Source organism: Neovison vison, chromosome 7 (genome assembly GCF_020171115.1).
Source record: "Neovison vison isolate M4711 chromosome 7, ASM_NN_V1, whole genome shotgun sequence".
Taxonomy (NCBI): Eukaryota; Metazoa; Chordata; class Mammalia; order Carnivora; family Mustelidae; genus Neogale; species Neogale vison.
Genome location: NC_058097.1, coordinates 41,444,179 through 41,459,260, shown reverse-complemented (window position 1 = coordinate 41,459,260; position 15,082 = coordinate 41,444,179). Strand labels below are relative to the sequence as shown.

Sequence of the window (15,082 nt, the reverse complement as noted above, 5' to 3'; positions counted from 1 at the left end):
AATACCAAGATTCTGCCTTCTCCAAATAAATCTGAATTGAAAATCAGACAAATCGAAGAGCTTTGTGCTTCTGCAAACTTATGTCTTTCATGAGCTGGGGCCTGAGTCTGGTTACCTACTGTTCTATACTTCCTGCAAGGAACACCATCCCACCAAGGGTTTACGTGTGTGGGATAGGAAGGTTGGGATATTAGTCAGAAGAAGAGGGGGGGGGGACCTGGGTGGTTCAGTGGGTTGAGCCTCTGCCTTCGGCTTGGGTCATGATCTCGGGGTCCTGGGATGGAGCCCCAACATCGGGCTCTCTGCTCAGCGGGGAGCCTGCTTCCCTCTCTCTCTCTCTGTCTGCCTCTCTGCCTAATTGTGATCTCTGTCTGTCAAATAAATAAAATCTTAAAAACAAACAAAAAAAAGAAGCAGAAAGGGAAACTGAGGTCTTCAGAGATGGCAAAAATTTGTCCTCCAAATATACAGGAAGTCAGTAAAATTCTAACTTCCTAGCATGCAAGTTCAAACCTGCTCCTTCAAACCATTCTAAGCCCTCTGGGGTAACAGTCAAGTTCTTCTCAATGAGGAAGACTCCTCTTACCCTATCCCTAGCATGGAAATAACTGGGGGATATCATTTTTGTGACAACTGAAAATACTTCTAGACACTGCCAAGTGTCCTCTGAGGGACAGCCCACCCTGACCCAGTGGCGAATGAACTACTACTCTATCTGGAGCATTCTTCCTCCTGGAATTCACACAGCTGTTTCTCTCACAGACTTTGCTCAAGAGTCCCATCCTTTCCTCTCTCTCTTCCCTTATCCTTCATTTTGCTTCACAGCAACACCCCACTACTTGACATTACCTTTGCACATGTTTTTGTTGTTTTTGTTGTTTTGGGGGTTTTTGTGCCTATTTTCCCACCTAGAGGCTAAGCTGGACGAAGGCAGGATCTCCGTTTTGCTCTCTGTTGTATTCTCAGTGCCTGGTGTACAGTAGACAATTCCTCCTATGTATCTGCTGAAGAAGCAGTTGCTACCCTCCACATAAAAGTGTCAAGTCAAGGGGCATTTGGGTGGCTCATCTGTTGAGCGTCCGACTCATGATTTCAGCTCAGGTCATGATGATCTTGGGGTCCTGGGACTGAGCCTCGTGTTGGGCTCTGTGCTCAGTGCAGTCTGGTTGAGGTTTTGCTCTCTCTCCCTCTTCCCCTGCTCACATGCACTTTCTATCTCTCAAATAAATAAATAAATCTTAAAAAAAAAAAAAAAAAGCCAAGCCAAGCCAGGAACAGCATGGTGACTACAGGGCTGAGGGCATCAAAAGTGCCAGTATCTTTGTGCCAATGACATCAGATTCTTTCCCCCAAAACTTTTCCTGCTTTCTTTCCCTGGACAGCTCTTCTGCCACCAGCCCACAGACACCACCTGCAAACCCTGAAATGACCTTAAGGGTGACAACACCAACAGGCATAGGGGAGATCACAACTACTGTGGAGAAAGGAAGTCTACAAACCACGTAAGGCTTTCCTGTAAGCAAAACACTCATGAATGAACAATCAGATATAACACTTGTTATACCTGTACCCTTATTCTTTCAAACTAAGAGCCAGTATGTAACGAACAGGTATTCTGTTTAGAGATATGCGTAAGGGAGTAAAATGATGTATTTTCCCTGTATGTTTCTGTGTGCGTTATCTATTTGCTGCTATCTGCATCAACACATTAAGACTATGAGCCACCCAGGCGCCCCCAGCCTGGAGCACTTTGGACTGTCCTCACTCATTCTGCCAGCTTACAGCCAGCTCTTGGGTATTTTCTCCAGCAAGTGGGGTGGCAGCAGCGAGGTGAAAAGGAAAGCCAACCAAGGGACTGAGGCCTTTTCCAGGGGCTGGTAAGGCCTCAGGAGGGGTCCTGCAGTGAGCAGGAACTCACAGGGGTTCCTTCACATCAGGCTCTTTCTACTTTTCTGGCTCTGGGTATGTCAGCATTAGCTGGAGGGCCAGGAAATGCAGTCTCACAGAGGAATGGACACGTCAAGTGAGCACACGAGCCTGAGGCAGTGGAGGGACAGAAGACACAAGCCCTATCTAGGCTGGTCCCAGGATTGCAGGCAAATGTCATTTAACACACATTCAGAATCTTTATTTGTAAAGACAAGCGAGGCTGCCAAAACAGGCTATTATCTAATCCTGTGAGATCTCACAAGCTGACCAGTAACCATAAACATTCAGAGTAAAGAATAATTCAGGAAACCTAGTTCTGTGTAAAATTACACTCCATGAACTCTTTTGTTTCTGTCTCCTTCTAATTAACCCACCAAACCTAGTATTTCCCTTATGGCCACTCAAATCTTCTTAGCAAATATGAAATTTTAAGTCTTCTCCTCCTAAAGGAAAGCAACATTGCCATTTCAGTTACCAAAATTAGGAGCACTCCTACCTACTTGCTGGGGTCCTGCCTGGGGGATGGGGTGGGTTTTCTTTTCTCATTTTCTTCCTAGATTCACTTTTATTTTCTTCATTTTTTTTTTAAAAGATTTATTTATTTATTTGACAGACAGAAATCACAAGAAGGCAGAGAGGCAGGCAGAGAGAGAGGAGGAAGCAGGCTCCCTGCTGAGCAGAAAGCCAGATGCGGGGCTTGATCCCAGTACCCTGGGATCATGACCTGAGCCGAAGACAGAAGCTTTAACCCACTGAGCCACCAGGCGTCCCTTTCTTCATTTTTCTGAAATATACCTGCTTTTCTTTTATTCACTACAACTTCCTCAATAATACTTCCTGTGATATTGTGATTTACAGCAAGAAATACCTATTTCGGTCTTCTTCCAAATCCTGGCACAGAGCTCCTAAAACCCTTGGAATTTTCCGTGTGATAAGAGAGATGAAGTGTGGGGCACCTGGGTGGTTCACTGGTTAAGCATTTGCCTTTGGCTCCGGCCCTGATTCCAGGGTTCTGGGATCGAGCCCTGCATTGAGCCCTGGCATTGAGCCCTGGCACTGAGCCCCAGCATCAGGCTCCCTGCTGGGCAGGAAGCCTGCTTCTCCCTCTCCCACTCCCCCTGCTTGTGTTCCTTCTCACTGTGTCTCTCTCTTGTCGAATAAATAAAATCTTAAAAAAAAAGAAAAAAAAAGAGCAATAAAATGTGTTTTGTTACTCATAACAAGCCTCTCTAAACCAGATCTGAGTTTATGTCAATGAGGTGACTTTTGAGAAAAGCCCCTAAGAAGGGCGGCTAGTTGTCAGATTAGAGATTTAGAACTTTCAGGCCCACCCCTTTGGGAATGTGAGGGGTTAGAGGTCCAATCATTCACCAATGGCCAACAATCGAATCAATCCCTTGAATGAAGCCTTGAGAAAGCCCAAAGGAGGGTTCAGAGGGCTTCTGGGTGGGTGAACACGTGGAGATGTGAGGACAGCCGTGTATCTGGAAGGCACAGAAGCTGCTGCCCCTTCCCATATACCTTGTCCTATGCATCTCTTTTACCTGGCTGTTCCTGAGTTATATCCTTTTATAATTCAGTAAGTAAAGTGTTTTTCTGAGTTCTGTGAGCTGCTCTAGCAAATTAAGGGAACCCATGATGGGGGTCATGAGATACTCTGCTTTACAGCCAGCTGGTATGAAGCATGGGTAATAAACACCCTGGCCTTGAAATTGGTGTCTAAAGGGGAGGAGGACACTCCTTTGGGACTGAGCCCTTAAACTGTGGGGTCTGATCCTAGCTTCAGGGAAACAGTGTCAAAACAGACCCAGAACTGCCTGGCATGAGAACCACCCTTACCCCACATCACACATTTGGTGATCAGAAGTGCCAGAAGTGGACTATTCTATGAGGAGACAGAAAACAGAAGAGTCTTCCTAAACACTCCGAGTTCTGTTACAAGACCACTTTATAAGCACAAATCCTCCACGGGACAGAATCATTTACGGGGTATTCCTGATACACTCCTCCTAAAAAAGTTTCTTGCTCCTTTCTTTTAAACTTGGAAAATATCCAAACACAAAAGGAGTATAACAAACCCTCATATACCAATCAAAAAGCTTCAATAACCACTAACATTTGCCATGGTTTTTTTTCACCCTTCTCCCCAACACCACCTTTTATTGCTGCCATTTTTTTTTTTTTAAGATTTTATTTATTTATTTGACAGAGATCACAAGTAGGCAGAGAGGCAGGCAGAGAGAGAGGGGGAAGCAGGCTCCCTGTTGAGCAGAGAGCCCGATTCGGGGCTCGATCCCAGGACCCTGGGATCATGACCTGAGCCGAAGGCAGAGGCTTTAACCCAGTGAGTCACCCAGGCACCCCTGGAATGTTATGAAGCAAATCCCAATCAATCAAGACCAAGTACATGTTCAAACTTCCCAAATTATCTTTTTTTAAAGATTTTATTTATTTATTTGACAGACAGAGATCACAAGTAGGCAGAGAGGCAGGCAGAGAGAGAGACAGGGAAGCAAGCTCCCTGCTGGGAAGATAGCCCGAAGCAGGGCTCCATCCCAGGACCCTGGGATCATGACCTGAGCCGAAGATAGAGGCTTTAACTTAAACCCCAAGCCACCCAGGCACCCCCCCAAAATTATTTTTTAAAATGTATTTTTTAAAATGTACTTTTATTTGAAGTTCAATCCCCAAAAGCTCTTATTTGGTTGTCATATCTCTTTATATATATATATATATATTTTTTTTTTATATTTATTTTTTTAAGTAATCTCTACACCCAACATGGGGCTCAAACTTATGACCTTCAGATTGAGTCGCATGCTCTTCTGACTGAGCCAGCCAGGCACCCCTGGTTGTCATATCTCTTAACTCTGTTTTTAGATGCCTTGTATCGCATTCTCTCTCTCTCTCTCTTTTTTTTCTCATGCTACTTGACTTGATTAAACAAATCAAGTCAACTGACTATAGAATCTGCTACATTCTGATTTGTCTAATGGCTTCCTTGTGGTATTCTATGATTTGCTCCACTACACTTACTTCACTTAGATTGGGAATTTGTTCTAGAGGATCAATGAGATTATTTCAGGTCCCCTCCCACCCTGGGGAGAGGGGAAAAATAGAAGAATATACTATGGGGTACTGTGTGGTTCTTAGGATTCATAATCAACTAACTGGTGGCCTAACTTTCAGTGATACTGAGGTGGACCAATGGATTTGGGTGGAAAACGTCTGATCTTTCCCTTATGAACTTTCCCAATGACATTTTTTTCCCTGATCCCTAATGTTAATTTTTTTTATTAACATATAATGTATTACTTGCCCCAGGGGTGCAGGTCTGTGAATCATCAGGCTTACACATTTTATAGCACTCACCCTAGCACATACCCTCTCCAATGTCCATAACCCAGCCACTCTATCCCTCCCCACAACCCCAGCAACCCTCCCCCCAACCCTCAGTTTGTTTCATGAGATTAAGAGTCTCTTATGGTTTGTCTCTCTCCATATCCCATCTTGTTTCCTCAATGACCTTTTATCAACTGGTTTTATCCTCCATGGTTTACCACTTGCCTGAGTCAGTCAATTCATTTTGGTGTGCAAAATGGTGATTTTCCTAATTTTATCATCCCTTCTACATAGAAGAATACTGAGTTTCTTTTAAACAGAAGAAACTTCTCCCATCCATTAGGGCTATTTGGTTACCCTGAAAAACAGTTGTACAAGAGAAGCAGGAAATTCACTTAATTCCTTATTTTTCTTTTAATTAGCAATTTTCAGAATAATGAGGTGGTTGCACAGTGTGTCTTGGGCAGTCAAAATCAAAGAATCCAGTGCCTCCAGAGTGGCAGATGCCCTCTGGCCGCAGTAGCTTCCACCCACACAGAATGGGCTGGGCAGGCAGTAAATCTTGTTGTTCCACAATGAAGTTTATAAAATCACGCAAATTCCAAGTGCTTAAATTATAGGTTCTTCTAAAGGCTAAAATCTGAAGACAATTTAGATAATAGAAGAGCCACCTCAATAAAAGTATAAGCCAAAAAGAGTGACTTGAAATTAGGACCAGCCTGAAAACTACAACTATATAAGCTTTTTATGAAGTGAACTTCAGTTTCTGATTAATAGCAACTTGGATTTTCATTTGGCACATAGTTAGGAAATATTTACTCCACAATCTATTATGGAAGATCTGCGAGTCAAAACAAGAAAGGAAAGAAAGAAGTAATACTGAATTTTACCTTTAGGCAAAAAAAAAAAAAAAAAAAAGGAACATGCTAATTTAATTCCATTCAGGTTAATGAAAATCATATTTTGAATCCGTCCCTAATATTTTCTATTACTGTTGCTTTACAGTATTTCTGGCATGTATCTACCCAAAATAAATTATTTGGTTCTTATGAATTAAGGTTCTTAAAAGTCAGTCAGTGGTCACAAATCAGTTATTTCAAGCAGATTCTCGGGTAATCACAAGGTACAAAAAAGACATCTGTCAGTCCATCAAACTGGAAGCCAAGGTTCAACGACATGAAGATTTGATTTAAACTCTGCCTGCCCATTTACAAGGTGATGATACTTGAAAAGCCACTGAGTTTGCCAGAACATATAAAATATAGTCCCCTTAAAGAACTACAACTCCTGGGATCCCTGTAGATGCCCTGGGCTTCTGGAAGGCAAAGCAATTGCCCAGAGGGCCACACCCTTCTAACCCTGAGGCCCCAGCGTGAGACCAAAGCCTGGAGCAGTCAGGGGGTGAAGGAGGCCAGGGAGAGAAGTGACAGCACTACTCACTACACAGGGATCCTGTCCTGCTGTCTGCCCTCCACAAAGGCTGAGCCCACTCCCAGTACTTTCCCTTTTGCAGCTTCAGCCACAACAGATCCTCTCCACGCTCTAAACACTCAGTTCATCCGGCCTCAGAAACTCCGAAATAGCTCTTTCCTCCACCTGGGCTCCTGCTTCCGGTTATCAACAGGGTTTACTCCTTGACCTCCTCCAGGTCTTTATTCAAAAACAGAAATAAGGAGTTCCAGAGGAGTCTCTTCTGCTAAGCCCCACATCCAAGCCCCACAAACCAAGACTTAACACTTAACGGAACTGCAATTTCAGCCTCCCCCAGGAATGAAACCTGTAACCTGTCAACCGGAATGACCTAGTCAGGTAATCCGCTGGAGAGATGCCTTCCCTCTCCTATAGGAAGGTGGTCTTCACCAAACCAATCTACCGTGCTTGAAACTTTCTTTTCCTGCTTTTTGCCTATAAAGGCCTTTTATTCTTTTTTTTTTTTTAAGATTTTATTTATATATCTGACAGAGAGAGACAGCGAGAGAGGGAACCCAAGGAGGGGTAGTGGGAGAAGGTGAAGCAGGCTCCCCACTGAGCAGGGAGCCCGATGTGGGGCTCGAACCCAGGACTCTGGGATCACAACCTGAGCCGAAGGCAGCTGCCCAACGACAGAGCCACCCAGCTGCCCTGAGTGATGCCTTTTCAAATCCTCTTATCTAAGACTATAGTCCTCTTTCATCTACTGGAAGGAGGAATTTCCATCTTGTTCACTACCGTATCCTTTGTACCTGGGACAGTACCTGGTACAAATAAAGTGTGCAATGACTGTCTGTGGAATGAAGGCAAGGATCACGAGCCAGTCTGATTCTTTTACTTACATTTCTACTGAAAAAGAATTTCATTTAAGACAAGTGACAGATGCTTGTGAAAAGAGGTGGACATTTGTGACTTTCTAATGAATAGAAAACCACGTTACAGGGCTGTCTATACTGCTTTAATACAAACACAAGGTTTAACTGAAAAGGATAACAGATTTCTCTGCCAAATGATACTGAGGCAGATAAAAATCAAAGAGAAATCAGCCATTCAATTTAGTCAGCCTGGCATTTTACAGGAACACTGGAATTAAGAACCACCTAACAACGACCAGTGAAAGTGCTCCTAGACTCAGAGAAAAGACAGCAGGTCCCATGCAGTCTACTTCTAAAAAAATGTGTGGGTGGGGTATTCAAAGCTTTGTATAGAGAACGAATTCAGTATGGGAAACCATTTTTTTTTAATATTTTATTTATTTATTTGACAGACAGAGATCACAAGTAGGCAGAGAGGCAGGCAGAGAGAGGGGAAGGGAAGCAGGCTCCCTGCTGAGCAGAGAGCCCAATGCAGGGCTCGATCCCAGGACCCTGAGATCATGACCTGAGCCAAAGGCAGAGGCTTAACCCACTGAGCCACCCAGGTGCCCCTGGGAAACCGTATTTTTCCTGAATTCACATTCTGGCTGGACTGACAGTTTGAGACTTACACAAAGGAATTCCCATGAAGCAATTAATTGTGACCACATTTCCTATTTTGACAAAATCCCAGTTCATATACAAATAAACTGTGTATTTTTTGTGAAGATTTACTTATTTATTGGGGGGGGGGAGATTGAGCAAGTGGATAGGTGGGAGGGGCAGAGGGAGAGGGAGAATCTCCAGCAGATTCCATGCTGAGAGTGAAGCCCAATGTGGGGCTTGATCCCAGGACCCCAAGATCATGAGTCAAGCAGAAACCAAGACTCAAGACACTTCATTGACTGCACCATCCAGCTACCCCCATATATTTTCTATAAATCCAGAGTAGGATAAATCCTACCTAAACTGTCACCTGGCTTACCCAAAGGTTCTTGGTTACTCCAAGTGTATTTGCTGGATACCCCACTCCCTACTCCAATGTCCCATTCCAGGCACAAGGCAAACAGCAATGACTACTGGTAAAAGAGGTCCCCTTGGCTTTTATGATGAAAAGGCCCTGGCAGTTCCTACATTAGGCAGGAAATACTGCTGCTGCCTTACAAGGGAGGTGCCTACTTCAAGAACCAGGAAAAAAATGAGCAGAGCAAATGTTCTGGGAGTGGTAACTTTTTCCACCTAAAAGGGTTTCAGTTACAAGAAGAACTTGCTGGGGTGCCTGGATGGCTCAGGAGGTTAGACATCTGACTCTTGATTTCAGCTGAGGTCATGAACTCAGGGTCATGAGACTGAACCCTGCCTCCAGCTCTGGGCTCAGCACGGAGTCTGCTTGAGATTCTCGCCTCTTTCTGCCTGACCCTCACCACCCTGCACTACCACGCTCTCACTTAAAAAATAAATAAATAACTTGCCCAACATCTCTCTCTGATGTTGGGTTTATACATAATTGTGCTCTATACTTCAAAGAAGGGCTCACAGCACTTTCAAGCTATGTTGGAAACAATAAGAATGTTGATGGCAACTAACTGGGTACAGCCTTTCAGACACACTAACCACATCAGATTATCACAAAAACTTGGACAGTGGGTGGCAATTCCATTTTATTTAATTTTTATTTGTATTTAATTTAATATATTTTTAAAAGTTTTTACTTATTTATTTGAGAGAGAGAGCGAGAGAGCGCGCACACAAGCAGGAGTGGCAGAGGAAGGAGGAGGAGTAGCTTCTCTGCTAAGCAGGGAGCTCTATGTCAGGCTGGATCCCAGAACCCTGGGATCATGACCTAAGCCGACGGCAGACACTTAGCCGACTGAGCCACCTAGGTGCCTGATTTTGTTTCATTTCTTAAATATTTTTTTTAAAGTAATATCTACCCCCATCATGGGGCTCGAACCCACAATCCCAAGATCAAGAGTCTTATGCTCTTCCAACTGGAAGCCCTGATAATTCCGTTTTATAGATGGGCAAAGTGAGGCTTAGAGATGACGGGAGATTTGCTCAAGGCCAGACAGATGGTAAGAAGTATAGAGTCATTTTCTAAACCCAGATCTTCTGACTCTATGTCCTGTAACAGTGTCACAGGTGCCTATTACCTAGTGAAACACCATGGTCACAGCTCATCTCTCTGAAAGTTTAATTTTAACAGTGAGATTGTGAGGGTGCAGCAGCAGGGTAAGGGGCAAAGTCACTGACAAGTACAGACAAGACAGGACCCATGTACACCTGCCTTTTCCAGAGCATGGAGTGAGCAACGGGAATTCCTAGAGATATGCACTGGGATCAATAAGCACATCCCAAACCTGACTGTAAGTAAGGAACATGAAAAGCATCTTTGGCCCCTCCCCCACCAGAGGTGGGCCAGTAGGATCAGTGCTTTCTTTTAGGTTTAAAATGGTTCAAGCATTTGAGGGGCATTTGGGTGGCTCAGCTGGTTAAACATCTACCTCTGGTTGGGGGTTGAGCCCCATGTCAGTCTCCCTGCTCATCAGGGAATCTGCTTCTCCCTCTCCCTCTGCCCCTCCCCTCTGCTCTGCTCTTTCTCTTTCTCTCTCTAATAAATACATAAAATCTTTTAAAAAAAAGAGGGGGGGTTTCACGTATTTGAACACTGAGTTCAGGGCTTTCCTCACTCACAGGCCTGGACTAAGCTCCTCAGCAGAGGTCCGTACTTAGCCAGTCAAGTTCAGCATTGTTAGGCCCCAGGGATGAACATTAGAGTCTCTCAGGACCCTTCTGTTAAAACCCTAAAAAAACTAACAGGGAAAAACCCAAATGGCCAGCCATTCTATCTGAACTGGTGAATATTCTAAGAGTGAGACCCTTATTGGCCCATGGCATCACATAAATTCCAGAAACAACAAACACTGCTTTGTGGAAAAGGCAAGCAGGCCTACACTTGGCAATCACATTTTAGAATTTACTTATAAGTCAGCTGTCTGAAACTCAGAATACACCCATAGATTCTAAAACCCATCAACAGCACTTAGTTTCCAGTCTAGCCTCCAAAGCCTGCTTAGCCTATTATGTACAAAAACATGGTAGTATTCCAGCTATCCTAATCACATTTCAGTGGCGAAAGCCAAGTCAAAGTTCCAAACCACATCAATTAGAAATATTTCTCCTTCTCAGCTCAAGTGGTCCATGCTGGTCTCAAGAAAGCAGAAGGGCCAAGAGAGGGGCAACTTCAGCCCAGTGGCTTCCTAAATCCCCAGTCCTCAGGGTTGGTTCATCCTGTTCTAGTGGTCCTGACCTGGGGAACGAGGGTGCTGGCCGGTTAGGGCTAGAGTGCAAAGGGCCATGCATGTCTAGCTGTCTCCACCAGCACCTGGAGGCATGGCCTGAAAAAGAGCTCAATGCTGTTCAGGTTAAAATAAAAGCATTTGGCCTTATTTTTCAAATACTCTTGCTTGAAATTTTAAATAAAACTGAAAGCGCTGACATCATGACAGGATGAGAGCTGTTAACAGGCTGGGTCTAATAGCCTATAACCCTTTCTGAGAGGGCAGAGTCCCTAACTGGTATCTTGCTACATCTCTGCAAAGCAGCAGGCAGGCACACTGGTGGCTGAACAATCGGTCCTTTCTGTAAAGCAAACAGAAACGAAAGCTGTCCACTTGTGCATGTGCACGTGTGTATCCAGACGGTAGTCTGGGATGGCACACGCCGGCCAGCTGAAGGCTGCCGCTTCTGGGAAACAGAAAGGGATGGGAAAGTAAATCAGCAGTTTTGGGAAACAGGACAAGATGGGAGAGAAAGTCAGCAGTTTCATGTTTCACCCTTTGAATTTCTTTTGAGAAGTGCATTAAAAAAAAAAAATTGCTTTATGCATGCTTTACATGTGTTAACTCCTAAAACACTTTACACAAGCCATTTTAAAAGCACTTCAAAATGGTAATTTCTCTAAGTATAAAATGTGATAATAGAAATAATCAGAAATTTTAAAATATACTTGGGATAGATTCAAAACAGAATGACCCAAGGAGGCTATTATATATTTCTACCAGCAGATACAGCAAACAACAGCCCATGGGCCAAATCCAGCTCAACAGACAGGTCCACAAGATAAGACTGGTTTTTACTTTTTAAAAAGATTTTAAAAATTTATTTATTTGACAGACAGACATCACAGAGAGAGGAGAAAGCAGGCTCCCCATTGAACAGAGAGCGGGATGGGATGCGGGGCTGGATCCCAGGACTCTGGGATCATGACCTGAACCAAAGGCAGAGGCTTTAACCCACTGAGTCACCCAGGTGCCCTTGGTTTTTACATTTTTAAAGGGTTATTTTTAAAAAAGAAGAAGATATGACAGAGACCACATGTGGTCCACAATTCCTAGAATCTACTATTTGCTCTAAACAGAAAAAGTTTGATGATCCCCAATTTACACCAATAATACTGTGTCTTCTCAAGTATGGTTCTTTTTTTTTTTTTTAAAAAAGCAGGCTCTGTGCCCAGCATTGGGCTTGAACTCATGACCTTGGGATGGAGAACTACATACTCTACTGACTGAGCCAACCAGGTGCCCCTCAAATATAGTTCTAAATTCTCTTGGAAATACCTTCAAAATCACTTTTAAACATGATAAAAATAAGTCATATTACTTAACAGCTTACCTATTCCCCTCCTTAAACCCACAGCAGTATAAATTAGCTTGCTCAGCTACCCAGGCCATCAGAGTTGGCTCCGACGTGATTTCCTAAAATCAAATTCAGCCCCAGGATGGGAAAGAGACATTCTCTCTCCTAGCATCCAGGAACTTAACCTCTGATGTGCTGCTAAAATGTACAAGGACTCAAGACATCAAACTCAGAAGAACTCTCTGAGAAGATAACAATAATTTTTAAAATTTAGCAGTTACACCAGTGACACTAATCTAGCAGCAGATTAGTTGGCAGTTGAAAAAATGATTTCCTAAATGAAGGAAGGGAAAAGGTCAACTTTATTCTGAACAAAATCTATATTCTAATCTTACATTCTAACCCAGAGCCCTGAAAGAGGGAGGATACTTCATTTTGATTATGAAAGACCCTAAGAAATGTACTGAGGAAGAATCAGACTCAACCAAATGGGAACAACTGTGAATGCAGAACTGGAAAAATAATTTATCCTGTAAATACGTGTGAACTTTCTACATTAAGCCAGTGGTTCTAGAGAATGCCAATTCATAAAGCTCATAATCATATTTCGAAATCTCAGTCCCCACTAGATACTTTTAGCAGGATGTTATTTGGAAATAAAGTTTCACTTTTAAAATGTAAAGAACATAAAGTACAGGCTGATTTGCTTGTTCACAGTCTTTGAACCTACTCCACTTGAGTCTAGAGCAATTCAGAACGTGGCGTGCACCCATTTCTCACCAAGGACCGAGTAAGAACACAAAGAAGATGGAGATCGTTAAGGTCATTTGGGAAGCCATGAAGACGACACTCTCACTTACCTCTGGGACACATTCTCCTACCCAAGAATCACAGACAAGATACTCTACCTCAATGTCCTGGAGGCTGAACTCCTTCTGGTCTGTAAAGTTTGCTGCCCCAGCACTGAGCTCCATCAGCATCTTGGCGATCTCAGGCTTTATGGCAGAAGTCAGCCGACTGGCCGCTTCCATGACGTGCTCCTGCACGTCTTTAAGCTGCATGGCGGCCTTGGAGTAGTGCGAGTTCCTGAACACAGTGCTGAAAAGATCCGTGAGGAAGGTGCTGGCCCGGCAGAAGACGTTGAGGGCATCCAGGTACTTGGAGATGCCTTGCTGGATGTCAGCGATGGGAGTGGAGTGGGGCATGGCATGGTGGCAGCTGCCTGCGGCGGTCAGACTGCCCAGGGGGGCCGCAGGGGCTGCCGACGCCAGGGGAGCACTCAGCGCTCGGCCCAGCTCAGGCAGCGGGTACTGCTGGTGCTGCTGCACCTTCTGCTTGGACCCGCCAAGCAGGAAGCGCCGCTTGTAGTCCATTTTACTGTCCTGGGCGCTACAGCAATACATGCGGGAGCGGGAGCTGTCCCAGGGACCGCGGGCGGGGCAGGGTTCGGATTCCTCTTTTTCCCCCCAAGACCGTAGCTAGGTATAAAAATAGTGGAGTTCTGCAAATCTAAGTTTTGAAAAAGGCATTTCCATGAGGCAGGAGCCCATGTGATCCAACGTCGGTGGGAGAACAACAGGTTTAGATGATGAATGTTTTCAGGGTAGGCAGGAGGACCTCTGACCAAAAAATAAAAGTGTGTCCAAAATGCTGTGTAAGAACTGTTAGCATTCCACTCTCTTAATAAAAAGATATGCTTGCGGAGAAAAATGTTTACCTATCATTGCTTTGCAAAAGAATATTTTGATACTTGTATTTACAATGGCAGAAAAATAACTTAACTTTAAAAAATGTAATATAATGTATCTTCAGTATACCAGAAAAATTAGAGCCCCAAAACCCACAAGCTGATCAACAGCGATTTAAAAAGCAGTACCGTGACTTCACACGAAGTCCTTGGGAGGGAAGATCAAACGCTGCGTTAGTTTGACAGAGCCCGCCTGCCAAATCCATTCACCCACAGGTATTTTTCTCAATGCGAAAAATTTCCAAATTTCCTTTACTGTTTTCTGAAAACAAGTGTTTTTCCTAAAAATGCCATTTGTTATTCTAAGTCTTCTCCTCCTTTCCTTCTGTTTGCTGAGGTAGCAGTTTCCTTGTAACAGAATAAGAGGTGCTTCCGAGACTGGGCTGGCCCTCAGTTGTAAAGTCTGAAGCAAGAATGTGCAGATGTATTTGTAAGGCCTCTAAGTCATTTCCTGTGGGGGGGGGTGCAAATAAGATAAAGTTAAGAAAATTACAGGATGAGGAATAATTCTGAAACATTAACCCCTGAAATGCTACAATCCACAAAGGTGGGCTTGAAGTGAGAAATCATCTGTAACCTTACCAAAGCAGGCATGACAGTGAGAGTCCAACTACAACATGACAACTACTAGAATATTCCTCAAGCTGTACAAAAATAGTGCAATGAGAAAGGTCTGATTCCACACCAACCACTCCAAAGCTGAGGCGAGCGGGGCCTGGACCTGAGTTTGTGTTCAGCATACACCCTTGATTCCTTCTCAAAGAGCTCATAAATCCCCAAGATGCTCAGGAGAGCACCCAGATCGTGGGGAGGGCTGCCAACAGTGACTGCTCTCCCAACACTTTAAGGACTGGAACAGAGAGGGAGAAATCGGGAAGGTTGTGATAAAGAAAATGTTATTCTGAGGGAGGCCTTGACCTTAGGATAGGTTTTGACAAGTGCAAAAGGGATGGGTGGGGCTCCCCAGGTCAAAGGACCACCACAGATGGCAAAGCCCTGAAGCAGGATGGCATGGGGCCTGCTCAGGACTCTCAGCTCAGCCAAAGTGCTGCGCCCGGATAGAGCCTGCCGTGAGTGGCTGACGGAGGTCTGCAGGAAGGAT

The 15,082-nt window shown here is 44.2% G+C and overlaps 1 protein-coding gene across 2 annotated transcripts in view; it reads right to left on the bottom strand.

The window, feature by feature from the left end:
- The window catches only part of GARRE1 (granule associated Rac and RHOG effector 1), an 82,040-nt gene that overhangs the window by 37,859 nt on the left and 29,099 nt on the right, over positions 1-15,082 (bottom strand). For both annotated transcript variants that reach the window (XM_044256286.1, XM_044256285.1), the window contains exon 2: positions 13,142-14,431. In XM_044256286.1, coding sequence (XP_044112221.1) covers positions 13,142-13,636 — 495 coding nt within the window. In that variant the 5' untranslated portion in view covers positions 13,637-14,431. The remainder of the gene's footprint in view (positions 1-13,141; positions 14,432-15,082) is intronic.